Source organism: Chlorocebus sabaeus, chromosome 24 (assembly GCF_047675955.1).
Source record: "Chlorocebus sabaeus isolate Y175 chromosome 24, mChlSab1.0.hap1, whole genome shotgun sequence".
Classification (NCBI taxonomy): Eukaryota; Metazoa; Chordata; class Mammalia; order Primates; family Cercopithecidae; genus Chlorocebus; species Chlorocebus sabaeus.
The window spans coordinates 76,092,265-76,120,172 of NC_132927.1; the positions used below are offsets into that span (position 1 = coordinate 76,092,265).

At 55.4% G+C, this 27,908-nt stretch overlaps 1 protein-coding gene across 2 annotated transcripts in view; it reads left to right on the forward strand.

Annotated features, from left to right (window-relative positions):
- The first annotated feature begins 6,308 nt into the window (after positions 1-6,308).
- The window catches only part of EML1 (EMAP like 1), a 208,877-nt gene continuing 187,277 nt past the window's right edge, over positions 6,309-27,908 (forward strand). Inside the window, exon 1 of one of the 2 annotated variants that reach the window (XM_037984484.2) lies at positions 6,309-6,448. In XM_037984484.2, the coding sequence (XP_037840412.1) occupies positions 6,421-6,448 (28 nt within the window). In that variant the 5' untranslated portion in view covers positions 6,309-6,420. The remainder of the gene's footprint in view (positions 6,449-27,908) is intronic. The other variant, XM_037984480.2, reaches the window with a different exon arrangement.

Below are 27,908 nucleotides of genomic sequence, written 5' to 3' on the forward strand. Positions count from 1 at the left end.
TCAGTGGGAGGAAGGGTCATTTCTCTGAATCCAGGGCCAGGGGTGGGGAGAGACAGAGTGAAGTCCCTGCCTTGGCCTGGAGCTTTAAAAACACTCATTTCTTCTGGAACACAGCCTCTCCGCCGTAAATCCTTCTCACCAGAGGAAACCATAGTCACCCTCCTGGTGCTCACTTCTTGGGCAGCCTCTGCGGGGACGAGACCCCGGGTGGCCAGGCAGAGGGGTCCCCCTCACCCCGCGGGAGGCAGCCTGCTAATTCTGGGTGCCAAGGGCAAGGCTGCAGGTCCCTGTGGAGCACACCTGCCAGCTGCATCCCGTTTGGAGCCTGCCTTGGATGGGGCTCTGTGGGCCCAGGGCAAGGCCAGGCAGGGACCGGCATGAGTAGCAGCCGGCACAGGAGTGCCCTGGGCAAGAGCCGGTCGGCCAGTGGCAGACGCTGGGTGAGGAGCCCCGATGATTCGAGTCCTGCATTACTGGCACTGCACCTCAGCTGTTGGGCGCACAGTGCGGCCAGCCCTGAGCCAGCTTTACTGTACCTCCAGGTACCCTGTGCTACAGACGAGGCTCCAAGAGGTGCGGCCTGCCCCATCTCAGGGCCAGAGGGTAGAGGGTGGAATAGGCTGTCCCTGGGGCCCTTGCCCCTGCTGTTGAGCCCAGGAGCCTGAGCCTGGGAGGCCTCCCCATCGCCTCCCTGCCCCCCTGCCCCCTCCCAAATGACAGTGACTTTTTGGCTGCCACCCCAGAGGTAAGGGGGTAGCCCGAGGAAACCAGGAGCTGCCCACACCCTCAGCCCAGGGACAGCAGGTGCAGCTGCACAGGGCTTGCCGGTTTCTTTCCTGGCTGGGAGCCTGGACGCCGGGAGTGTTGCCCGAGGCCACCCAGGCAGCGGTCTGTCAGGGGTGCCTGGGCTGGACAAGGGGCCCTGGGTGTTTGGAACCAGCTCGCAGAGCTATGCTGGAGCAGGTGCATGTGTGTGTGTGTGCGTGTGACCCCACGTGCACATGTGTGTCTCTGTGTCTCTCCGTACCTCTCCGTGTTCCTGTTCCTTAGTCTCCGGGTATCTGTCCGGCCCCCCGTGTGTGAGGCTGTGCGGATGAGTCTCCATATCCGTGTCTGTCTCAGGTTCTGTGTGGAGCTGGTGTGTCAGGCCTGACCTGGACTACATGGAGGTGTCTCTTTGAACCCAAGGCAGTGGACAAACATCAGACGGGTCGCCATGGGCTAGGACCCTGCCGTGTGGCCTGCGTTCTGTCCTCACCCCACATCCAGCGAGATGGGCTAACCTGCCCAAGGCCACACAGCCAGGAGCTTGGGGCCATCCAATGTGGACATCCATTGTCCTTCAAGTTGTGGCCACCAAGGCCCCACGTGAGACTCCCTGCTCCCCACCTGTCCTGACTCTGTACAGGGGGAACCCAAGGCTGAGGGGTCTCCAGCAGGGAGAGGCTGCACTCCTGAGGCCCAGCCAGGGCCAGGTGAGTGCGGGGCAGCAGGTGCCAGTGGTTGGGGGAGGCATGGGTGGGAAGCAGGGCCTCTTCCCTGACCCACACCATGCTTGGCTGCCTCTCCACCTTTGATCACTGACCCTCCTCTGTCCCTCCAGGGACACTTTCCCGCCAGTGCTGGTGCTGGCTGGCCAAACAGTGTGGGAACCCAGGGGCCAGCCTTCCTCCAGGCGGTGGCAGTAGGGGAGGGGCCTGGGCACACGGTGGGTGAGCAGTCACTGCAGTGCCTCTTCTGGTTAAGCAGCATGATGCTGTGATGTCGCAGGGAACCCAGGAAGGGCACTGGTTCTGGACTGGGCCCCACAGGCATCAGTATATGTGTGCCCCTCCCTTTGCCCTGTGCCCTTCCAATGGCCCCAACTCCTGCCCAACCAGATTTCACACCACTGTCCAGCCATCTCGAACCATTCCGGGTGCCCCAGCTCTTTCCCACCGCCAGGCCCATCTTGTCCTATCCATCCCCACCCCCATTCCTCACCTCCCAGGTCTCTGCATGAGTGACTCTCAGAGGTCCTCCCTGGCCACCTGCCCTTCCTGACCTTAGTTCCTTCACCAGCGCTCCTCCACCCACAAGCCTGTGGGCCCTGAGAGGCTGCCCCCAAGGTTTGTTCAGGCCCCGGCAGCGGCTGCCCCATCGTGGTGACCATGGAGTAGCTATTGAGACCAGCTAAATCAGACATAGGTGAGCCCTTGGGGGCCAGCGGGCACACAAACGGTTGCAGCTTCAGGGTGAGCTGCAGGAGACGCATCATGTACACACACACCCGACACACAGACACACTCCCGCGCGTGGACATCACAAGCTTGTATGGGCACACACACCCACACATTCTCACACACACACACTCTCCCACACATGTGCCCACTGCCATCCACCACACGTGTTCACTTACACATTTTTGCATGCACACACTTCCACACGTGCCCACTGCACCTGTGCACGTGTACCAGTGAACACACAGGCATCACCACACACATCCACTTACACACATTCTTGCACGTGTGCAGTGGCCTCAGGAGCAGGGGACTCAAGCTGTTTATTCCCAACACATGTTCCCATGATAAAGAAAACAGGAAGGGACTTGGGGCCAGACACAGGAAGGGGAAGTGGCCTGGCGCAGGGAACCAGCTCCAGCCAGTGGACACTGGGCGGTCTGCTTGGGGGAGACGCAGGGGCAGGCAGACAGATGGCTGCCGGGTGAGGAGGTGGAATGCCCCTCCATGGCATCTTGCCCTGGTTTAATCTTCACCACAGTCCCGAAGGGCATCACCCCTTCTGGGCAAGAAACTGAGGCTGGGGCCAGGCTTGTCCCCATCACCCAGGAAGGCTGCTGGAGCTGGGATTTGACCTGGGTTCATCTGACACCAGGCTCCTCCCAGCCCTGGTCCCACAGCCCACTTGGGCCCAGGTGAGGCCTCTGTTGGGGAGGTGGGTGCTGTGGCAGGGCCCTGTTCTGCAGCCCCACTGTTTGTCCAGCACCAGGATGCATCCCACACCTGTAGAACCCTGGGTTGGACTCTGGCAGTCTCATGGGGGATCCTGGGGGGTCAGCACTGGTCCCCTCTGTCCCATGGCGTGCCCCTCCATCAGCCTAGCCCATCCCAGGGAGCCCAGAGCAAGGGTGACAGGAGTTGAGACCCAAGATGGGGCCACAGGCCCTGCCTGGCATTGACCCATGGGCCTGGGTGTGCCGGACAGCAGGCACCAAGAGGGGCCACAATGTGTGAAGCCCATACGGTGGGGTGGGACCTACCTAGGAGACAGGTCAGCCCCCAGTCCATGCCTCCCACTCCCTCCAGTGCCTGACACCAGCTGCCGTGCCAAGGCAAAGCAGAGGTGCCCAGCGAGGGACTCATGCCATTCCTTCCCTGGTCACACCGCCTCCCCGGGGATACAGAAGCCACCTGTGCATACCCGAAGTCTGCCAAGTGCTGCAGAGCTATCTCAGTCCAGCTCATAGCTGGGCAGGTGGGGCTCCTCCACTTTGCAGGGGAGTCCCTGGGCTTCTCTCTTTGCTGACCTGCATCCGATTTTCTCCCTGCTGCCCCCTCACCCCAGCCCACAACCCAGCCCAAGGCACAGAGCGCTGGGGTTCCACCCCCGCCCTGCAGGGTTGTCCGGGAATCCAACACCTAGGGGTTGCAGAGGGAGGAGGGGAATTTTCGGGGTGGAGGAGACCGTTCCAGGGGAGGTCTGGCTTTGTCTTTCTCTTTTTTCTCTTAAAATTAAAGTTTCAGTTAGGAGGAACAAAAACTTCAGTTAGGAGGGACTCAGGATGGCCACCAGTCCTGGTTTGTCTGAAGCTGGCCGGGGGGGTAGTTTCCAGGATCCATGGAGGGCATTCAGTGCTAAAACAGGGGAAGTTCCAGGGAAATGGGACAAGTTGGTCACCTGGGAGGGAGCCCACAGCCATTTAATCTAACCCTACATGATGCTTGAGCTCCCTCCGCTGTGTCCCCATCCAGCAGCTGCCCAGCCCTGCTTGAATACCCTCAGTGACGGTGAGCTCATTATCTGACAGGGCAGCAAGAGCCAACCAAGAGGTGGACACAGCCAGGACTAGGCACTGACCACAGCGAGGTTGGAGTTGGCAGAGTGGAGTGTGGGGCAAGTGGCAAAGGAGCAGGGCCCCTGAGCTGCCTTTAGGGGCAGCCACGGCTTCCCACGGAAAAAGGAGGACAGAGAATTCCTAGGCCAAGGGAACAGCACAGGCAAATGCCTATACCATAGGGATTCAGTTCTTTCTCTCTGATGGCCAGTGCAGGGGTGAAGAGTAGAGGCTGTGACTTCACAGCCCTCCTCCTCACCCCACCCACAGATAGGGCTTCCTTTGGAAACATGGAGGCCTCGTCCTCCTGCCTTCACTCCCCAGGTCCCTGAGCCAGGAAAGGTCTCAGTGCAGATGGAAGAGCTGCCAGGATGCCTCAGCACGCTGCTCCACCCGCTTCTCATTTTCCTGAGGCTTATGTATCCTCAGCGCCAGCATCTGCCCCCTCCTCCAGGAAGCCTCCTCTGATTTCCCTAGTCCTGAGGACTCCCCTGCCATAAGCAACATCCTTCTTCTCAGGCTTGCTGCAACCTCCAGCCCTGCCAGAGACCCCTGCCACTCTTCAGCTGGGCTTTCTCACCTCCGCACCTGCTGGCTTCTCTTCCTAGAACACCCTCTATTCCCTTCGAAAAGCTTTCTGGGCTGGGTGCGGTGGCTCATGCCTGTAATCCCAGCACTTTGGGAGGCCGAGGCATTTTGGGATCACTTGAGATCAGGAGTTCGACATCAGCTTGGCCAACACGGTGAGGCCTCGTCTCTACTAAAAATACAAAAATTAGCCGGGCATGGTGGCAGGTGCCTGTAATCCCAGCTACTCAGGAGGCTGAGGCAGGAGAATTACTTGAACCCAGGAGGCAGCGGTTGCAGTGAGCCGAGATGGTGCCACTGTACTCCAGCCTGGGCAACAGCAAGACTCCATCTTAAAACAAAAACAAAAACAAAAAAACAAAAAAATACTCTGGACTGAGCACAGTGGCTCACACCTATAATACCAGCACTTTGGGAGGCTGAAGCACGAGAATTGCTTGAGCTAGGGAATTCAAGACCACTCAGAGCAACATGGTGAGACCCCCTCTCTACAAAAAATAGTTAGCTAAGTGTGGTGGCACAGACCTGTGGGCTCAGCTAGGGAGACTGAAGCGGGAGAATCACCTGAGCCCAGGAGGTTAAGGCTGCCATGAGCTGTGATTGTACCACTGCACCCCAGAGTGACCCTGTGGCAAAGAAATAAAAAAACAAAATAAAAATAAAAGAAAGAAAAAGAACAGACTTTATTTTCACTTAAAGATAACTCAAATGCCAGCTCTTCCAGGAAGCCCTCCTGGAGCTCTCGGATTGAGTTTCTCTCCCTTCTCTTTAAATCATTTCACTCCCTCTGGTCTCTGCATACAGAACTGGGTAGACCTAGAGCCTGAGGGGGCACAGCAGACCCAGCTCTGGGGTGATGCCTCTGGGATCTCCAGCCCTTGGCAGGTTCTGCCCTGTACTTTGTGGGGACCAGGGGCGGGGATGGATTGGCTGTGAGCCAGGTACACAACGAGAGCATACTAAGAGCTTGCTGGAGTGCATTCTTTCAACCAGTATTTCCTGAGCACCCACACTGTGCCAGGACCAGATGGCTACCCCTGGGGATCCCGCCTCTATCCCCTGTCGACCCTCAACACGTGGCTCACTCAGCACACAGTAGATGCCTGAAGTACTGGCTGCTGTTGGCCAAACAATCAAAGGCAAGGGATGGCCTTCCTGCAGCGTGGAGACAGACAGCCTGGCTCCAGATCCTGCTCACGCCCCGTACTGACCCGGTGGCCTTGGGTGGGTCGCTTAACCCCTCTGTGACATGGACACGATGGTCGCAGCAGCTCTGGAGAGCAGAGTGAGATGACGGGTGGCCACACTTCACGTAGCTCCTGGTCCTGGCCATGTCCTCAGTGGTGGTATCACTTGTTATTCTCCTTCCCTAAATGTCCATAAATGTCCCTTGCTGGCTGGGTGGAACCGTTTCCAAGGAAAGAGTGTACAGGCATTCCCAAGTCCCCAGGAGCTGGGGTCTTGGGGACTGACCAAGCACCTAGGGGTGCAGTGGCTTCTCAAGTAACATCCTGGGGCTGCCCCAGAGAGGCCCTGGGCGGGGGAGGGCAGTGCCCAGATTTATCCACCAATCGCACAGGCTGCTGGCACTGAGCACATTCTTATCTGCCCAGCCCAGCATGGGCCGGGGGGGGGGGGGGTGGCCAGGCCGGCCGGGGCGGGACGCTGCCTGGGGCTGGACACGGAGGATCCCCAAGCCCTGCTGGGTGGGTGACAGCCGCTGAGGCTCTGAGTGACCCTGCAGGCTGGTGGCCAGCCGGCTGCCCATCTCCCACACCATGTCGGACGGCGAGGGCCCCTCAGCCGGTGAGTGGCAGTGCTATATTTACCCACTATGGCTCCGGTTGCAGAGCCAAGGCCGCCAGTCGCCGAGGGCACTGGGGCCCCCACAGGCTGCTGGCAGGTGTGAGCTGGACCCCCTTCCTCCTTGCCCAACGCCTGGGGGGCCTGTGCCGCTGGAAGAGGGGAGCTTGACTTTAAAGCTAAGTTTCGCCGCACCCCTGACTGCACAGTGTAGCCAGTGCAGGAAGCTGTGCCTGATTCAAGCTCTCCCGGGGCTGGCAGCTGGGGCCAGAGCTGACAGGACAGAGGGGCAGGGGCTGTGGCGGGACCCATGGGTAGGCTCAGGGTGCCGTGGGCCACTGGAACCACATGCAGACGAGTGTATGTGAACATTTATCGGCAGGGAGAGCACACAGCTTCCGTCTGATTCCCTAAGTCTGAGACCTCTGGGCATTCTGAGTCCCTGGTCCAGCAGCACCAGGCAGGCTATCTGTGTGCCCTCATCTCCTCTAGGTTGAAAACGGCCAGGGACACAGGCAGGTGGAAAGGCGATCAGATTCTGGGGTCTGCCCGCTGCCCTCTGCTCTGCCTGAGGCAAGAGGCTGTGGTGGGGACTGGCCACCCGTGTGCCTGGCTGGCTGCCCCTGGCTCCTGCCAGCTTCAGAGCCAGCCTTGGTGGAATGGGGGCTGGGGACAGCCGAATCCAGGGGTTATGTGGGGGACTCTGGAGTCAGGCTGTCCAGGTTCAAATTCCAGTTATTTCACCTCCAGGCTGGGTGATCTTGGGCCGGTGGCTTAGCTTATCTGAGCCTCCATGTCCCCAGGTAAAAATGGAGATTGTGGTCCTAACCTCCCGTTGGCTGTGAAAATTAAATTTATGATATTGTGTGAAAGCGCCTGCTGGTGCCTGGGGTGCACTGAGCGCTCAGAGTGCTGCGTGCTGGCAGCAGGTGGGCACCCCGAGCAGCAGATGGGCATCCCAGGCAGCCCAGGCAGCCAGGTCTGGGCTCCTCCAGCAGGGCCTCCTTTGTAAGCCACCAATTGTCGCTGGCATGTGGATTCATTCTCCATAAAACCCCACCTCAGAGGCTCTCGGGACACATCAAGGTCTCCTGGGGGATGTGGGCGGATTGTGGGTGACAGCACTCTGCAGATACCCTGTTACTGATGAACAGTCCCAGCGCCTTGGCCTGGCTGGGTAGGATTTGGAACAGAGAGTGTGAGAGTGTGTGTGTGAGTGTGTGTGAGAGAGAGAGAGAGAGTGTGTGTGTGTATGTGTGTCTGTGTGTTGGGGAGGGGTACATTGACAGAAGGGGCCTGACCTCACCTTCTTCCACTGGGTGCCAGTTGTCCTGGCTGCCAGGAATTGCCCGCCGGGGCCGCGGGAACTCCGGGAGCCAGCAGACAGCTCTTTCTGGCTGGCCCTGCCCTACACCTGACGCTAACCCGGAATAGCTCTCCCCCTCCACCAGGGACATGGCCCTGGTTTTAGCAGCTTGTAAAGCCACCCGCATGGAGATGGGTATTTCAGGAAGGCTAGGACAATATTTAGCCCATCAGGGCAAAGGAATGGGCGCTGAGTGTGCGTGTGTGTGCGCAGCCTGGAGGCTGGGAGGTGATGTGGGTCTCGCTGTCCCTTCCCCGTTTAGGAGAGGGTCAGCCTGGTTGGACTGGGAGGTGGCGCCTGGATTCCAGGCTGGCTCTGTTGCCCTGGTGGGCAGGTGGCCCTGGGCAGACTCCGGGCTTGGTTCTCCCATCTATAGAATGCCATGCGAGGTCTTTTGTCTCTAATATGTGGGTTTGGGATTCAACCTGGCTGGCAGGAGTAAAGGCGGCATCTTGGTGCCGGAGGGTATATTTACTTATGGGTAGAAGGGGGCCAAGGAAGGGGCCTTTTGGAGCACACAGTGTGAAGTTCAGGCCTTTCTAGGATTCCTGCCCGGCAGCAACCAATGGTTGCTCCAAGGACACTGCAGTGAAATATTTTCACCTGTTTTCAGTAACCGATCCCCAAGCCTGTGTCGGCAGTGGGAACATTCTCAGCTCTCCACTCGTGACCGGTGTGACCCAGGGCAGACTAGTCAAGGGCACTGTGCCTCAGTTTCCTCATCCATTAAGTGGGGACAGTAATGGGACATTAACTCCTCAATGTGCAATAAGGATTAAATGGCTAACAGCATGTAACACACCTAAAATAATGCCAGGCTTATTGTTAGTGGTTATAGCTGTTATTATTTCACCAATAAATAAACAACCTAGAGAGGGAGATGAGGGAAGCAGAGGACCCGCTGTGTCCTGGACACGCTGTTCTGTTTATTACCCGGAGGTGGGGACTATCAGCTCCATCGTGTAACTAAGAATACTGAAGCTCAGAGAGGCACACATGAGGTCACCCAGCTGGTCAATGGCAGAGCAGGGATTCAAACCCAGTTCCCCGGAGTCTGTTAGCACAGAACCCGGGTTAGGCCCCTCTTCCTGGGAGTCCCACCTGCACACCCAAGGAGGATGAGGCTGGCTATTTTGTGGGACTTTTTGGCTGCTGGAGAAGCAGCTCTCATTTCAGGGTTAGCTAGCTCAACAGTGCCTCCAATAACTTGCAACCTGTAGAGAAAATTGTAGTGCCTTGTTAGGGTGTCAAGAAATTTCTGCAGAGCAGGAGCCCAGCAGGAGGTGGCTGGCCCCTGGATTTATGGCCCTGTGCCTGGGTGGGTGAGCTGGAGCTAAGGTTACCCGGGAGTCAGCACCATATTTATAGCAGGAACTTGCCTGCATCAACTACCGGCCCACACACCCTGGCCAGCAAAGGCGCTTCCTTTACAGTTGCCTGCATTCTAGGCTTGGCTCTGTCTCTTAGGGGCGGGGTCACATCACCTGACTAAGCCTCAGTTTCTTCATCTTTAAATGGGGGGTTCGTCATCTCCCTCACTGGGTCTGAAATAGGACCTGTAAGTGCACGGCACCTGCCTGGCATAGATGGGGCCTCAGAAGATGCCGGCTCTACACATCCTGGGTCTGTTGATTGTCTTTTCCTGCCTTTGACCTTGTGATTTACCCATCTCCCGTCCTGGCCAGAATCTGCAGGAAGAGAATCCAGGTCTCTGTGCTGTTAGCTGCCCCCATGCTTGGGAAAGTTTCCAGCAAAGCAGCTTTACAATCCTAAGCACCGAAGAACAGGCTGTTCTGTTTTCAGCAGAGCAATGAATGCGGGTCTACAGAGACCAGGGTTCAAATCCCAGCTCTACCACTCCCTAGCTCTGTGGCCTTAGGTGAGTCACTTAACTTCTTTGAGCCTCTGTGACAGATGGGCATTTGCCCTGCTGCAGAGGGTATGGTAAGGACAGACCTGTAACCTGCAGGAGTGCTCAGCCAGCAGAGTGACCCTGTCTGTCCTCCTAAGTAACCCTCCGCCAGTCCCACTGCCCAGCTCTGAGCCATAGTCACCCTGTTTGTGTGGTGAGACATGGCTGCCCTTGCTGGTGCCTTTTGTATGTGCGTGTGCTGGGAAGTTGTTCCCCTGTCTTTATTACCTCCTTCAATGCCCTGCAGCTTCTGATTCTCACCAAGACATTCAGCTGGGTGAGCTGACATCTCCCTGGCCTCCCCCAAAGGCCCCCAAGAACTTGGCTCTCCAAGTACCTCTCTCTGCTAGAAGTCAAGGATGGTTTTCCAAGGATAGGGCCTGCAAACATAGGTGGTGCCACCCAACTGCTCACACAATTCCCCCTGGCATCCTAGAACCCAGACAGCACCCCAGCTTTTTGCTCCCCCAGACCTCACGGTGGGCCCCTCACCAGGAACCAGGGCAGTGTCCACCTTCTCTTCCTGTCCTGGCCATCCCCAGCTCTCACCTCAGTTTCTCCTAGAAGGCCCTGTCCCCCAATTTATGCCATCCCTGTCCCTAAGGAGGTTGCACTGCTCTCTGAGGAGGGAGTCCTGGCACAGTGTCCTTTCCCTGGATTTCAGGGCAGGCAAGTGCTGGAAAGGGTATGAGATGCCTGGAGTGGCCCTGGGATATGGGAATACCTCTGAGATGACCTGGTGAACGGTGCCAACGTGGTTCCCTGCCCTGCTCGTAGGAGTCCCGAGCTGTACAGGCCTGTCCAGGTGTAGTGGGAGCGTTTGGTGCTGAGTGACCCAGGGCAGGCCTCCTTCATGTGTGACCTCAGAAAGGTTATGTATCAGCCATCCACAGGCCAGCACACGGCTCTGGACACATGCCCCGAGTTCTGACATCAAGTACCCCCCGCCTCAGCCCCTGTGAAGGGCTGGGCCTGCCTGGGTCGCTCTGAGGGTCCAAGCCGGACTCCATGCCCTGTGCCTTCTGGGTGCCTGCACATAGGGTGGTGGCAGGGCATGAGTCCCTGAGGAGCAAGAGGCAGTTTTATGTGACGTCAGTGGTTGCTAAGGCTGGAGACAGCAAGTGGCCTGGGTTTTCACTTCCTTTATGGTTACTGGCCGGTTCATCCCCTGGGGATAGGGAGCCAGTGAAGGCTCTGGAGCCGGGGATGGACGATACATGGCTTGCTTCAGTGTGGTGGGTGGAGGAACTGGCAGGAGGATCTGGAGGCTCAGAGGCCACGGAGGAGGCTGGGGAGATGGTCCTGGGGAGAGAGGGTGAGGTCCATACAGGACAGGAGGGACCTGGAGAAGGGCACAGGTATATTTGGCAACTGCTGGGTCTGGGGTGCTGGGAGGGTACAGGGGAGACTGAGCCTGACACTGCCGCCCCCGTTAGGAGGATCCAAAGGACAGACTGTCACCTTCAGGGCTCTGTGGGGTGACCTGGCAGTGTTTCAGGGCTCAACTGTAAAACCTGTGGCGCGCGTGGAGGACTGGGTGAGAGCCCCCTGGTGCGGAGGGCTGGGTAAGATCCCAGCCCCACGTGCCCTGGCCCTGGACACAGGCAGGCCCCTCTCCTCTCCGAACCTCGGCGGTCTCGTCTGTAAAGTAGAGGTGACACTGTAACCTCAGGGGTGTCGTATGGGTGATCTCCAGGCATGAACCTTTGAACCGCACTGCAGGTGTGCCGGGCACCTGCGATACTGAAGGACTCAGCCTCAGCAGCATCCAGCAGCCTCTCACCAGAGGCTGGGCGCGGGGTGGGCACACACAGGAGGAATCCGCAGCTGGGGAGGCCCCTTCAGTGCCCCTCACGGCGCCCCTACATTGAGGTTCACACCACACTCCTAACCCATGGGATCTCCGTGTTATGGAGCAGGGGAAACTGAGGCCCAAGAGAATGAGAGACCAGCTCAGTCACCCAGCGAGGGCGTGGTGAGCTTAGGCTCAGGCCGGATTCCCAGACACAGCTCGAGCCCCTCCAGCACTTTCAACGAGGTGTCTCCCACTTGTCCCATCGTCCAGGCTCAGTGGAGGCCTGCCTCCTCCAGGGACCCTTCCCTGAGTTCTGCAGCCCCTGGGGACCCTGAACCCCTGGAGCACCCATGCCCTGATACCCTTCTTGGGTAGTAGCTTTGAGTGGCACCACCCCAGACCTCTACCCTTCTCACAGAAGTTACGAGCTGTGGGATGTTACAGGCGTGTCCAGGTGCGGCTGGAGCCTTCGGTACTGTGTGACCCAGGACAGGCCCCCTTCCGTGTGTGGCCTGAGAGATGCTGATTTGTTAGCATCCACCGACTTATCTGTTACCCATTCACAGGCCAGTACATGGCTCTGCACACACGTCCCAAGTCCCAAATCAGGCAGGGCCCAGGTACCTTCCCAGCCCTGCACTCACTTGGCACATGAACCTCCAAGCAGCAAATGAATACATTCGCGTGACTAGGGCCCCATGCCAGCGTCGAAAGTACCCTTGCAGGCTTTTTCATCTATGACAAGAGATGCAGATTAGAAATGCAGCTTGGAAAGGAAAGCTATCCACTTCTGTTCTTTTAAAGTATTGGGTCAATTCTAAGGGAGCATTCTTGAGATAGCAAGATAGCTTTTATTTTTTATTTATCATGCTTTTATTTATTTTATTTTATTTTATTTTATTTTTGAGGCGGAGTCTCGCTCTGTCGCCCAGGCTGGAGTGCAGTGGCCGGATCTCGGCTCACTGCAAGCTCCGCCTCCCAAATTTATGCCGTTCTCCTGCCTCAGCCTCCTGAGTAGCTGGGACTACAGGCGCCCGCCACCTCGCCCGGCTAGTTTTTTGTATTTTTTAGTAGAGATGGGGTTTCACCGTATTAGCCAGGATGGTCTCGATCTCCTGACCTCGTGATCCGCCCGTCTCGGCCTCCCAAAGTGCTGGGATTACAGGCTTGAGCCACCGCGCCCGGCCTTATCATGCTTTTAAAACAAAATTTTAAAAATGAAAAACAGCTAATGGTTGCAAATGCTAACAGCTTTTGCGTTTAGCATTTGCAACCATTTCACTATTTTTTTCTTGAAATTAACACAGTCAAAATAAAATATAGAAACCGGTTGCTGAGGTAGGTAAGAGGCCGCCTGTAGACACCCATTTCAAATTTCCAATTTTTGCACTCTGATTTCAAAATTTTGCCTTCATCAAAACAGCTTCTTTGGTTTTTATTTTGTTTCCTACTCTTTAAGTCAGAATGGGATCGGGATGCTCCGGAACAAACAAATCTCAATGGTTTGATGCCACAAAGGTACACTTCTACCTTATACAAAGGCCACTGCAGGTCTGGTGACGTCCTCCCCGCTCCCAGGGCAGGTCCCTGCACGGTGGCCCAGCGTGAACTTCTGTAAAGACCTATGTTTTCCCAGTCACTGCAGTCAGCCAAGAGAGAGATGGTGACACAGCACCAGCTAAATGCACCCACCAGGAAGTGACCCACCTTGCCACAACCAAAGTTTCACTGGTTCCAACAAGTCACATGGCCACACCAAATGGCCAGAGGACAGCGTGTGTCCCTCCATTAGGAGCAGTAGTAATGTCTGCACCCCTCCATTGAGTTTTTCCCCACCGATTGACTGTTTCTTTGTTTGTTTTTTAAGTAATCCATTTTCATTATGAAACAGAGCATATTGTGTGAGCTGTGGTCAACAGGCATCCAAAATGTAAATCGTGTGATTTCTAATATGCAAATCATAATGCAAGGGGCAAGAGTTTTCAAAACATTGCTCCCTCCCACAGACTTGCATTTGCATTTTAAAGCACAAAAATAAATTTCTGAATGATTCGGTCATCACCTCCAGTGAGGAAAAGCATAACCGAGAACAACATTAGCCAGAAATCTCTTTTGACTTTTTATTTGTTAAAGTAGAAAAGAGGGCGTTGGAATGAGTAGGCTGTGGAATCCGTTTATTGTGTAATCCACAGATCCAAAAACTGAGATAGGAGTTTAGAAGGCAATGATTTTTTAATAATACTGGGGGAAATTATGAGAAGAGCGTGTTTCTTCACTCTAATACAGATATGCGCTCTCTCTTTGATTCCATGACACCATCAAAGAGAAGCTGTGTCATCAGTTTAGTAACTGGCTTTCCCAGTTGACTTTTTTTTGAGACAGACTCTTGCTCTGTCGCCCAGGCTGGAGTACAGTGGCACATCTTGGCTCACTGCAACCTCTGCCTCCCGGGTTCAAGTGATTCTCCTGCCTCAGCCTCCCAAGTAGCTAGGACTACAGGAATGCACCACCACAGCTGGCTAATTTTTGTATTTTTAGTAGAGACCAAGTTTCACCATGTTGCCCAGGCTGGTCTCAAACTTCTGACCTCAAATTATCCACTTGCCTTGGCCTCCCAGAGTGCTGAGATTACAGGCATGAGCTACCATCCAGCCCCAATTGACTTTTAATGGTGGACGTGTACACACACACACACACACTATGAAACACATTTAAATAAAACTTTACAGTGTAAGAGAGGGCTGTGGCCACACACATCACACATTGCTTTGTATGAGATAAGATCTGGCTTAAAAATAATGTTTGCAAAGACTAGAGGTTGCCTCTGAACCCTGTCATAAGAGTCAGTGACATCAACTTGGATTGCTAGAAATAAAACCAGAATTGGGCCTGAAACTGCTGAGCTCCGTTTGGGGGGTCAGACATTCCTGCAGTATTCAGCTCTGTGGTCCACCCTCGAGGCCAAACTGTTTAGAGAACTCTCTACCAAGTTTAAACACATCTTTTAGGAATCCCGCCTCATTTATTTTGGGTGGAAAAACATGTCAAGCGCTGGTGCTGGAGCAGAAAACATCCTTCCTGCTGCTTCTCGCTCATAGTCTGAGTTAACCTCTGCCTCTGTGGACGCTTACTGAGCCCGTGCCGCGTGCACGGTGGTCTGAGTTAGCCTCTGCCTCTGTGGACGCTTACTGAGCCTGTGCCGTGTGCACGGTGGTCTGAGTTAACCTCTGCCTCTGTGGACGCTTACTGAGCCCGTGCCGCGTGCATGGTGGTCTGAGTTAACCTCTGCCTCTGTGGACGCTTACTGAGCCCGTGCCACATGCATGGTGGTCTGAGTTAACCTCTGCCTCTGTGGACGCTTACTGAGCCCGTGCCGCGTGCATGGTGGTCTGAGTTAACCTCTGCCTCTGTGGACGCTTACTGAGCCCGTGCCGCGTGCATGGTGGTCTGAGTTAACCTCCGCCTCTGTGGACGCTTACTGAGCCCGTGCCGCGTGCATGGTGGTCTGAGTTAACCTCTGACTCTGTGTGCCGTGTGCATGGTGTACCGCCAGGCACTGTGGTGAGAGGCTAGAGCAGGGAATTCAGCCCTGGGTCTGATGTCCTTGTCCTTAGGGTTAATAGACTGAAGTTACCAGTGGACTAAACAAGAATGCATACAGTAGGCACTAAAAAATGGCGGTTCCCCTTCCCCTAGGTCCTTTCACACACTCAGTTCCACATGATGCCCCTTTTACCCTATATAGTCAACGTTATCATTCCATTTTACAGATGAGCAAATGGAGATTTAGAGAAATTGAGTGGCTTGCCCAAGGTCACACAGTGACTAACTGAGACAGATGGGGCTAAGACACAGGTAGGCTGTCCCCAACCTGGGGTCACCCACCTCAAGAGAGTCAGAAAAGTGGCACTCCTTCCCAAAGAAGGGAGCTGAGTGTGGGGGTGGCTTGGGGGAAGGGCCTTTATCGGGACCCAAGTCAAGCATTTCCCTCTGAACTTTTCTGGGGGAGGGAGCGGTCTCAGGGAGAGCCTACGTGTGGAGCCTGGATGGAGGCTTGGCCCTGAGCCCAGCGATGTGGTGGAAGCACTAGCTTCAGGCAAGCCCTTTGCCTCTGGAGAGGTTTCCATGGGATGTGGTTGGGGCAGGTGTGCAGCACGAAGGGAAACAGGCGTCTTCCTTGTAGCAGAAGCCGAGGACTCAGGAGGTGCCTCCTAAGCCCCAGCGTCTCTCTGGAGTGGTTTCCTGCTTGCCCGGGGACAACAGCCAAAGCCTGGTGCCCCTGCTCTACCCCATGGCCAGAGCTGGCTCAGTCGCACCCCACACCCTGGGCCCCCTCCATGAAGCTCAGGGTTTCACACCATCCCCATTCTGCTGCTGGTGGACGCTTCTGTCAACTTCATGCCCAAGAAGGCTGGCTGAGGCTGGCATAGAGCCTTGTCCTGTGTCCCCACCCCTCGAGCAGGGCTCCTCCCACCCAGGGCTCCCAGTTCTTCCTGGAGAGAGAAGCCCAAGTGGCCGGGTGCTCTGGTTTGTTGAGCGTTTGCCGCGCCCTGCCCTGGGCGACTCCCCTGCACTCCTGTGTGCTAACCTGTGCTTGCCTCAGCTCTGTCGGGCACTGTGCCCCATCTCACAAGGCCAGACACCCAAGATAAGCGTGATTAAGGAGGTAGAAAAACAACCGCCACCTCCGGAAAAGAAATCGTCAGCTCCGAACTCCCTGGAAATGTATAGAAATGGCGAGGAGGGCACTGAGCTTTCTTCCACGCCTGGACCAAGGGACCAACCTCTGGGCCAGGAGAAAGGCAGACCTGGGGTGGCACAGATGGGCTCCAGATGTACGGGGCACATTTGGGGAATGCCAACTGTCTGGCCTGATGGAGGGCAGGGGCCTGAGGAGGAAGGAGGAAGGAGAAACTCTATCCTAAAGTGGGTTTGGGGCCACCTCGGCTGCCCAGTTGGGGTGTGGCCTGTTTGACAGACAGTGGAGAAAGGTGGATGTCCCACAGATTAGGGGCTGTCAGAGACCCAAGGGACACCTTGTCTGTGTCTGTTCATGTCTCATTCACCAAACGCAGGTCTGCACCGCACCAGGGCTGGGCTGCGCCTTAGGAACTCACAGGGCTAGCAGGGTGAGTTACACAGTCCACAGAGGCAGAGGTTAACTCAGACCACCGTGCACACGGCACGGGCTCAGCTTCAGGGTCAGGCTCGGGCCCGCTTCTTATCTACTCTCCGCAGGGGCTCAGGGTAAAGACACCTGCCAGTCACTGGGAGGCCTGAGTGGAAGCCACCAAGCCCACCACTGGCCACATGGGGACTTGATGCTGCCCCAGGGTCCAGGGTCAGCAATGCACGGGAAGGGGCCTCATCTCACCTTAGACACTTGGAAAGCCACCGCCTCCTGGACTTCCTTCCTTTTCTTTCCATCTTAAAACACTGAGCTTGCTGAGAGACGGTAAAGACTTGGCAATGACCCCAAAACCAGGGATGAGGTGCCCTAAGGAGGTTCCCTTAAGGCCGACAGCTGTGATGTCCATGAGATCATGCGTGCCTGGGTGCCTAGGAGGAGTCCCACTCACTGCCAAGGCAGAATTTACTCAGGATGCCTGGGCAGGAGGTGTGGCTGCAGCCGGGATTCCTGGGGCCCTGCGGGGTCTGCCGGGTGACCCTAGCTAAGAGCCTGTCACAGGGATGGCATCGCTGCTCCAGGACAGCCGCTCCCCGCAGACCCAGGCCTGCCCACGCAGAGCATATGGGGTCCTGGGAGCCGGAGCTTGCCTGAGGCTGCCGGAATCTGTGGGGTGAGTGGTGCTCATGGTCCTCCCAGGTTTCTGAGAGGAAAAGGGAAGGGCCAGTGATGCTCAAGGCTGCAGCTCTGTAGAAAGTGTCCTGGGTTCCAGTCCTGACTTTGTTATCTTTTTTTTTTTTTTTGTCTCAGTAACACCTTTGTTGAGATATATTATATAATTCACACATTTAGGCCCAGTGCAATGACTCACACCTACAATCCCAGCACTTTGGGAGGCCAAGGCAAGAGGATCCCTTGAGTCCAGGAGTTCAAGACCAGCCTGAGCAACAAGTTCAAGGCTGTAGTTAGCCATGATCGCACCACTGCACTCCAGCCTGGGCAACAGAGTGAGATCCTGTCTCAAAAAAAAAAAATAAAGAAAGAAAAGAAAAAAATAAATCACACATTTAAAAGTGTACACCCAGTGGTTGTTAGTATATTCAGAATTGTACAACCATCACCACAATCAAATTTAGAACACTTTCATCACCCAGGGAAAAACCCAATATCCATTAGCAGCAACCCGTCCATCTTCCTCCCCACAGCCCCTGGCAACCACTCATCTACTTTGTTTCTACAGATTTGCTTATTCTGCATTTTTCATATGAGTGGACTCCTGTTACACGTGGCCTTTTGTGCCTGGATTCTCTCACTTAGGAAACATTTTCGGGTTCATTCATGTTGGAGTCTGTATCCATCTTCACTCCTTCTTATTGCCGATTAATACCCCATCATATGGATATGCCGTGTTTCACCCATCTATTCACCAGTGGATGGGCATTTGGGTTCTTTCCACATTCTGGCTATGATAAGTAACACTGCTGTGAACACTCATGTACCGGTTTCTGTGTGAACATCTGTTTTCATTTCCCCTGAGTACACAGCTAGAAGCGGGGTTGCCGGATCATACGCTAACTCCACGTTGAACATTTTGAGGAACCGCCAGGCTGTTTCCAGCAGTGGCTGCACCATTTTCCCTTCCCACCTGCGGGGCCTGCTGGCTCTGACTCCTCACATCTTCACCGGCGCCTGTTACTGTCTCCTCGCTCCCAGCCACCGTAGTGGTGCGAAGTGGTATCTCACTGAGGTTTGGATTTGCATTTCCCTAGTGGCGAATGGTGCTGAGCATTTTTTCATGTGCCTATTGGGCATCACCTCTTGACTTTGCCACCTTAAGTCTTGGCTTTCATTTCTGTAAAATGGGAGCAATGACAGTGCCTGCCTCTCAGACTGTGATGCGGGCTCAGTGAGTTAAGCCCTGATGAGGGCTCAGCGTCCTGGGATGTTTGCTGCTTGAAGCTGCAGGCTGGGGTTAGGGTCCCTCCTCTGAAAGCTGGTGTAAGGGAGGGACATAGAGAAAGCCGGAAGCCTGGAGGTTTTTGTGAGCCCCAAACCCATGCAGAAAGGGACAAACGTCATTAGTGAGGGTGCCGAATACCAGCCCAGCCCTGGGCAATTTCTGCTCGAGCTCTGATGCTCTGCTGTACTGCAGCAGGCCGACTGACCCCAACATGTCTACACAACCCCAGCGAAATGCAGATGGCACACGTTCAATGCAGACAGGCTCAGTCCATCACTTGGGCTTCTAGTTTTTCTCGTGGGGAGTTATTGGGCCTCTGCCCCTTGGCTGCTCCCTGATGGGGTGACATCGTGCTCCTTGGACTTGCTGTGGTCGCCTTTGCCAAGCTTGTGTCTGTCAATGCAGAGCTCTGGAAGTCAGCCAGGACTGTCCTCCTGCGAGGTTGGCTGTTTCTGCCGCTTATCAGGGAGCCTCTGGTGGAGGTGCCGATGGTCAGGCCGATTGTGTAGCTGTCACCTGAGCCTGGAGCCAGGCGGGAGGTGAGGCAATACCACCAGCCTGTCACGGGTGGAAAACAAATCCGCCTCTAACAGCAGGCTCACTAGGTTGCCCCGGAGGGAACAATTCATGTCCTATGCTGGAATTTGGTGGGAGAAGAGCAGAGAGGCTTCCATGGCGGCCCCCGGATGTTCAGTTGAGTCTGCAATCTGGGAAAAGCAGGTCAGATGCGATGAGGACTCCAGGCTCCAGGGACAGGTGCTGGCAGCATCTGGGGGCAGGTGGGGGTCTCCAGCTGTTTTTGGGCCCTGCTGCTATGTCCTCACCCAGTTGGGGCCACAGTAGAAAGTCAGGGAGGGGAGCATGACTGAGGAATCAGACAGATTGCTTTGGCATTCAAGTTTGCCACCAAGTGCTGTGTGATCTTTGCAAGTCAGATAACCTCTCTGGGCCTTTGTATCCTTGTGTGCAAAACGAAACTGATGACACCTTATAGGGTGCTTGCTACACACGATGAAATATCACCGTATTCAAGGGCACACTGTGGGGGATCAAGGTGGGCTTTCATTTTAGGTCGAGCCCCCTAAAAAGTAGAGCTTCTATTCCATGGATGTGGCTTACTGAGAGAGGCACTCAGGAGAAAGCTATGAAGGAGGGAGGAAGGCAGGATGGGTTCCAGATGGAATCCAGCTTGATTTTGTTCATACTCACCTCCACCATCCCTGAGTCTAACCCGATTGCCCCTCAGTTCAGGGCTTTGACCTCTGCCCTTGAAGGAAGCATCCATGGAAGGCTGGGGTGGCCTGGGGGAGAAGCCACCCAGCTCAGAAGGCAGAGCCTGGCTCAGAAATGATGCTTCCCAGGTGTTAGCTGCCTTGCCTTCCACCTCCAGGCCTCAGTTTCCCCATCTGTGAAATGAACCGGCTGGAGCAAATGTTTTTAAGGACCTTCCAGTGTAGTACTAGGCTCTTTTCTTAAAAAAAGAAAATTAAACTAAACTATCCAAGCAATCATTCCCTTAGCCACCAATCACATCCCCAGCACCTACTGCTAGCCAGGCCACTGCTGGGTCCTGGGGTACAGAGGAAAGTCTGTGAGGACACCTGCCTCCAGGAGCTCACAGCAGATGGGGAGACAGACAAGCAGACAGACAACGAGAACCCAGTGTGACATGTGCTGTGACCTGAGAACCACAGGGGTGGGCAGGGCAGGCTTCCTGGAAGAGTAGCCCTGAGTCAGGTCTTGAGGCACAAGTGGGAGGTAAAAAGGGGCCACTGCGTGGAGGGTCCTGGGTGACCCAGCACAGAAGCAGAGGCAGCAGCAACTGATGAATCGTCAATCAGCCATTCAACAAACATTTACTGATCAGCTGCAGACAAAGATGGCAGCAGAATCTTGGAGCAGGGGAGGTGTCTTACAGAAAATGGACAAGATAAATACAAAGCCCGTAGGGTGTGCAATGGGGAAGAGGGTGCTGAGGATGGGGTATCATGAATCAGGGAAAGGGAATCAGAACAGGGCTATGGAGAGAGGCCTGGACACTTGAGAAGGACCTCAGGGACGTGAAAGACTGGGCCACAGAACTTCTGAGAAAAGGGTGTTCCTGGCAGAAGAGGCAGCTGGTGCAAAGGCCCTGAGGTGGGAGTGCCTGGTCTTTTCAAGGAAAAGCAGTAAGGTCAGTTTGGGCAGAGTGAGCCCCAGAACTGGGGCGGAAGATGAGCTGAGGCAGGCGGGGTTGGGAAGACCCACAGGGGTCTTTCTGCAGTCCGAAAGGGATGTTGGTTTTGATCCTGAGTGAGAAGGGTTTTGGGCAGAGGAGTGACAGGACTTCACATCTGTTTTACGGGCACGTGGCAGCAGGTGGGAACGTTCATTCCCAGCGAGCCTGAGCACCAGAAGATAAGAGGAAGCAAACCCAAGGCCCTTCTGCCAGCCTGTGCTGGAGGCATCCATCACAGCACCCCGGATGCCATCACTCCAGAGACACCGTGAATCACCCACCGAGGGCGCTGACGTTTACAATGCCCTCAGCTGGCTTTCTTGATTCAAGCGTGCTGAGATCTCCCAGTTCTTTGCCTCCAGACAGCACTAGCAGCACAGCCCCCAGAGAGGCATTTCCCTTCTTATGTACCCAGGAAGACACCCGAAATTCCAAGTCCTTGTCCCTAGACTTCCCCCCAGCAAGGTCTGGAAATGATGACACACACCCACAGTCCCACACACATAAACACACTCTCAGACACACTCATCACCACACACATAAACACACTCTCAGACACACTCATCACCACACACATAAACACACTCTCAGACACACTCATCACCAACGCCGGGGTTGCCGGGCGCAATGCAGGACGTCCAGCTAAATTTGAATTTCAGATAAACAACAACTGTTTAGTGGAAGTGGAAGCATGTCCCAAATATTGCTCCTTCTTGGCAGCTAAGGAATCTCCCCTGAACTACCCCTGCACCTCAGTACCTCCAGGCCAGCAGAAAGTGTCCTGGTCCCCTGGGTGTGGGAAGGCTGGGCCCAAGGAACCAGCTACCTGCTGAGGTGCCTGCTGGGGAGTGTGCTGTCCCAGGGAAGCAGTGCCTGCCTTGGGGCTTGGGACTCAGCTGCCGCCGCGGGACCTCCAGGCCCTGACCCTTGGTAGCTGGTGAACCACAGCTTTTGGGGGCCAATGGTCTTCCTGTGTGGCTTCCTAGTCCCCTTTAAGGAAGTGATTTATGGCTCTGAGAAAACAGCGTCAGTCAGTCGGGAGGAAGCACAGGGGGCCTGGTTTCCTTTAGAAAATGCGCATCAAAAAATACACAGTTTTAAACAGCAGGTTGTTTTTTTTTTTAAATGATAAAATCTGAATAAGGAAACAAACCCTGCACTGTATGAATCAGGGAAGAACGATCCCAGGAAGCTGGAAGACAGGGTATGCAATGAAAGAACGAGACTTTTGACTTGAGGCAGCCCTGGCTTTGACTCCCTGCTTTGGCATCTATGGACAAGTGACTTCACCTGGCCCAGCCTCAGTTTCCCTCAGGATGGCCGTAAGGGGGAAGCAGCGAAGCTGGCACAGCGGGCAGGACACATGTGGAGGGGTCTTGCAAAGACACCTGGGGTTGATGCCTCATCGCCCAGAGAAGCGGCCGCAGCTCCCCGACCACTGCCCACCCCACCACCACCACCCCCCCTTCACCGCCCCCCGGCCTGCACCACCCCCCGCCACCACCACTGCCACCGCCACCGCCACCGCCACCGCACCTGATTTCCAAGGGGCATTTCATCTCCACCCAGTGGCTGGGGTTGGCACTTCAGTTAACAGGACACTTCAGGGGGAAGTCCTCATTGCAATGAAGTCTAAGCCCCCTGGCCTGGTAATGCTGGCCCTCCCTGGGGGGTCAAATGGATTCCTGGGGGCCCCTCCGGCCTCCCTGCCCAGGACCTGCCCTCACCTCCACAGCCCAAGCAGACGGATTCTCTACACACTCCTCGGTGTTTCTCACCTAGTGCCTGTCAGAACCGGACCCCCTTCCTGGAACACCTTGTGGTCCCCAGCAAAGCCCTCCCTCACTCCCTCTACTCCCTCCCTGGCAGGGAGGGGCCTCCTCTGTGCGGTCACAGCCCCTAAGTAGCCTCCATCGCTCGTGAGGTCCGTATCGGTGTCTGCCTGATAGACGGTGAGCGTCTGAGGGCAGGGCTGGTGTCTGAGTCATCTCTGCCCCAGCCCTGGCACATAGTAGGGGCTCAGCGGGGGTCTTGCTATTGCTCTGTTGCTGCTTGTTGTCATTCTTCATTTAGAAAGTGCTTAGGGAAAATCGCTGTCTGCAAGGCTCCTTACAAACACCATCCTGTTTTGTCTTCCCCACAACCGCATCAGCAAGGTATTATTATCATCCCTAGTGTACGGACCAGGAGACGGAGGCTCAGAGTGGATTATCACACAGCTACTCCATGGAGGCACAGGCTCCACTGCTGGGCTGCCAGGTGACAAAGCCAGAGGGCTTTCCAGCAAGGGCCCTCTACCCCAGGTCTGTGTCTAAGACCCTCGCTGGCTCTGCTGCTGCATCACTGGCAGCTCCTGGATAAATCCTTCCCTCTCTGGGACTCAGTTTCCTGATCTGTGAAATGGGGGAAGCTGCAGTTGCTGGTCTCTAAAGTGGCTCAACACTGGGGTGCGAGGACACAGACGTTGCTGGCCTTTGTTGGACCCCTGGCATCCCTGGAGTGCCAGCCTTCTGAAGACGTTTATCTGTCCCAGCACTAAGCTGCTTCTTGTGACATCACCTTAATCCTGTCTTAGGCGGTGACATCACCAGCTTGGCAGGGTCTGCCAGGGCAAGGAGGGGGCCCCATCTCCCAGCCTGGCATGTCACCTCCCCTGCCCCCTGCCTCCCCCCCCCCCCACGGTGGCATGCGTGGCATTTGAAGCTGTGGGAGTCCTCTGGGATGCAGCGGGCTCCATCAGACCTCTGGGTGGGGCCGTGACTCCCAGACTGGCCTGCCTGGCTCCCCGAGTGGGAGGAGTAGGTGATAGACGGACCTCCCAGGACCCACTTTGGTGGTCTTGAATTTTGGTTCTCTGCTTTCAACTTCTGTTTGACTCAACTGTACAGCTGGAGATAGAGGCGTGGGCGGGCAGGGTTGGCATGCATGAACTCACTTCTTCCGAGTTTGGAGGACAAATGAGTCAGCTTGGCACCCGGCACAGGGCAGAGAGCACTGGCAAAGCCCTCTACTAGCTGCATTATCTGAGCACGTCTCTCAGCCTCACCGAGCCTCAGTTTTCTCACCTGGAACATGGGATGAGGACTATGGAGCCCACGCAGTGCTGTAGAAACTTTTCCAGGTCATGCCTGTGAAGCTTGGCCCGAGAGAGGGGCTCAGAGGAGCTGCTGCCTCCCCCACCCCATGACCCGGAGACAGCAGGCACCTGCCTCTCGCGTCCATGCAGCATTATAGGAGGGGACAGGTGGCCGTGAGGAAAAGCTGTAAACCTAACCAGCTGTAATCCCACTAATGGTTTATCTTCTTTTCATGAGAAGGAGGCCCAGCATCCTGCACAGGGCGGGGAATAACAGGCCTTTGTGTTCTTTTGGGAAATGGGATGGAGCTCAGAAGAAAAGTCAGGCGTTGGTGCCTTATCTTCCCTGGCAAAGCTGGGGCCTCTGGGCCCGATCCCTGCTGGCAGCCAAAGGGTGACATGAATAATGGAAAGGCTGGCATGCAGCTCCCAGCCACCCAGCCAGTGACAGGAGCTGAGGGGGATGGACTGGGAGGACAGGCAGCCTCCAGCAGCCTTCGGGGCCTGGAGGACCCAGGGAGCCTGGGGCTGCGGGAGGCCTGAGAGGGGCTGTGCTGACGCTGCCCGAGAGTCAGGGGTCTGTGCGTCAGCATCACTTCTAAGCTTATATCTCAGGTCCCACACCCTGTGTGTCCTTGGGCAAGTCACTTGACCTGTCTCAGCCCTCCTCTTCTGGCTGTGACATCCTCATCTGGTGGTTGCAGGGGCTCCAGAAGAGAGGCTACCAAGTGCACTGTGGGCACTTAATGGTGCCAGATGTGGAGGGGAGCGCTGGGGGCAAAGGAGCAGCTGAAGATGTTGGTTCCTGTCCTGGCCGTGAACTGGCTGTGTGGCACTGGACCAGCCTCTTTCCCGTTCCGTGTCCACTTGCCCACCTGGGAAACGAGGCACCTCTTTGGATCCCCAAGCTTGCAGGACCCTAATTCTAATTGACACGGCTGCTGACTGCTGGCTCCATTGCCAACCCCCCAAAGAGGCAGGGTGGGGAAACCGTGTTGCGTGCATGGTAGGTGTGCGAGGACCAAGCAGGAGCTGCAAGAGGAAGTGTGGCCTGAGGAGACAGTGGGAGGAGCCTGGCCCCGGACCCATCCTGGAGCAGGCCTGAGGCCCAGGGTAGCGCAGGGTTGCTTCACAGGCGTGGAACCCGAAGCTCAGACAAGCTCAAGGAACCTGCCCGGGGTCCCCCGCCGACAAGTGGCAGAGTGTAGCTCCCACGGCCACACGTGCGGCCCACAGCCCCTCACTCGGCCAGGATGGCTCCACAAGAGGACAACATCTCACCCCAGGATGGCTTTCAGGGAAATGCAGCCAGGAAGGGGAATTGTGCTGTGCAGGGTCACCAGGGTACCGAGGAGCCAGCTATCCAAGGTCAGCAAGTGCTGGGCCCCAGGGAAGGACCCCAGGAGGTGACTGCAGGTGGCACATCTGATGGCATCAGTGTGGGGGGCACTGACCAATGCAAGTCCCTTCCGATTTAAGGGGGTTTGGTGGTGGGGGCAGGGTCAGGCAGCAGGACTCATACTGATCACTGGGTGGCAGACCTGGCCCTGCCCTGCTGACCAGCAAGGCCACTCTGGCCTGCTCCTGTGAGTCATTGCCTGGTTCAAGGCCCAGGCGAAGGCCGAGGGAGGCCTCTGTCTGGGGTTCCCACAGTGAACAGCTCATCAGTTCCCTGGTGTTCCTGGTGGGCTTTGGGGAAACCTTTACTTCAGATAACAGAGGGAGTGGATAGAAGGTTTGGAGCCATATGGCATTCTAAGCCTATACCTAAAGAATGGTGGGGTCATCGACCCAATTTCCAGCACCTAAAACCTTTGGCCAGTGGTTCTCAAACCTTGGTGGGCACTGCAGTCCCCTGAAGGTGGGGAGGTGTTTGTTAAAAAAAATTATACCTTCCTGAGCCCCCAGACCTGTGGAATCTGAATCTTGGGGCTCTAGTGTGATTCCCGTGCCCCCAGTGTTTGAAGTTCAGTGTGTCAGGTACCCTCAGACACAGTCACAAAGACTCTCAACCCCCCTCTCACGTCCCCTTTCCTGTGTTCCCAGCCTCACACATCCTCACACAGCCTGCACTCTCACTGGGCGCGTACACACTCATCTGCATGGACTCACATTCACAGGGACGCGTATGTTCCTGTGCCCACACTGACACGCAGTTCTACACACACACCCCCAGAACCGGCGGCACAATTTGCAGGGCCAAGTGCAAAATGAACATATGGAGCTGCTGTTTAAGAATCGTTAAGGCGGCCGGGCGCGGTGGCTCAAGCCTGTAATCCCAGCACTTTGGGAGGCCGAGACGGGCGGATCACGAGGTCAGGAGATCGAGACCATCCTGGCGAACACGGTGAAACCCCGTCTCTACTAAAAATACAAAAAACTAGCCGGGCGAGGTGGCGGGCGCCTGTAGTCCCAGCTACTCCGGAGGCTGAGGCAGGAGAATGGCGTAAACCCGGGAGGCGGAGCTTGCAGTGAGCTGAGATCCGGCCACTGCACTCCAGCCTGGGCGACAGAGCCAGACTCCGTCTAAAAAAAAAAAAAAAAAAAAAAAAAAAAAAAAAAAGAATCGTTAAGGCTGGGCACGGTGGCTCACGCCTGTAATCCCAGCACTTTGGGAGGCCGAGGCAGGTGGATCACCTAAGGTCAGGAGTTAGAGACCAGCCTGACCAACATGGAGAAACCCCATCTCTACTAAAAATACAAAATTAGCCGGGTGTGGTGGTGCGTACCTGTAGCCCCAGCTACTTGGGAGACTGAGACAGGAGAATCGCTTGAACCCGGGAGGCGGAGGTTGCAGTGAGCTGAGATTGCACCACTGCACTCCAGCCTGGGCAACAAGAGCAAAACTCCATCTCAAAAAAAAAAAAAAAAAGAAGAAGAAGAATTGTTTAAAAAGGGGCCATCACAGCAGCTCATGCCTGTAATCCCAGCACTTTGGGAGGCCGAGGCGGGTGGATCACCTGAGGTCAGGAGTTCGAGACTAGCCTGGGCAACAAGGAGAAACCCTGTCTCTACTAAAAATCCACAAATTAGCTGGGTGCGGTGGGGGCTACTCAGGAGCCCGAGGCAAGAGAATTGCTTGAACCCAGAAGGCGGAGGTTGCAGTGAGCTGAGACTGCGCCACTGCACTCCAGCCTGGGTGAAAGAGAGAGACTCCGTCTCAAAAACAAACAAACAAAAGAATTGTTAAAAATTTGAAGACTGTGACAGCAGAGCCCCAAGTGACAGCACAGTTTGTGTGGTAACAAAACTGGCCTTGCACACAGTCGCTTATACCGCTTGTGCACATCTAGGAGCCTCGCAGATAAACACGCCCCACGGCACAGACACCCACGCATGTACACTCATGTGCACACACAGCGAGCCTTCAATTTAACTTTTTATTGGGATGAGGAAGCGTGCTGGTTAGCATTTAATAAGCAAAAGCAAAGTTGAGTCATATGTGTGTTGCTTGAAAGCAAGAAATGCCAGATGGAGCATTAAATGAATCACTGTCTTGGGTTTCATGAGTAACATTTTAATTGGGTTGTGACTAGTTTGGGAAAACTTTTAAGCTCCCCTCCACCTCAAATCCAAATTAAACCAGCAATTATTTAATGCTCCCACTGCCATGAAGCTCCCTGAATACAATGTGAACTTTAAAAACAGGTTTCGAGAAGACACTTCTCTGCCAAACGAATTACAGTGCATGGGGCAGCTCTTCCTTCCCAGAAACAAGGAGGGGAGGAAACTTGCATTTATTGAGCACCTACTCTCAGCGAGCCCCTGTGTTCGGGGACGAGCACACATAATCCACGCACCACGATTCCTAAACGCTGAGCATGGTGCCTGGCATATGGCAAGTGTTTGGTAAACGGTAGCTTATTACTGTATTTCATCCGAACCCAGGGTCCCACTGACTATAAGACATACATTATTTTCTGGACCATAAAGAAAGAAAAGAACACTGACATTGAAATCCTGATGGCAGCCAAGATACGCTGGGAGAACACACTGTCTCAGAGGTGC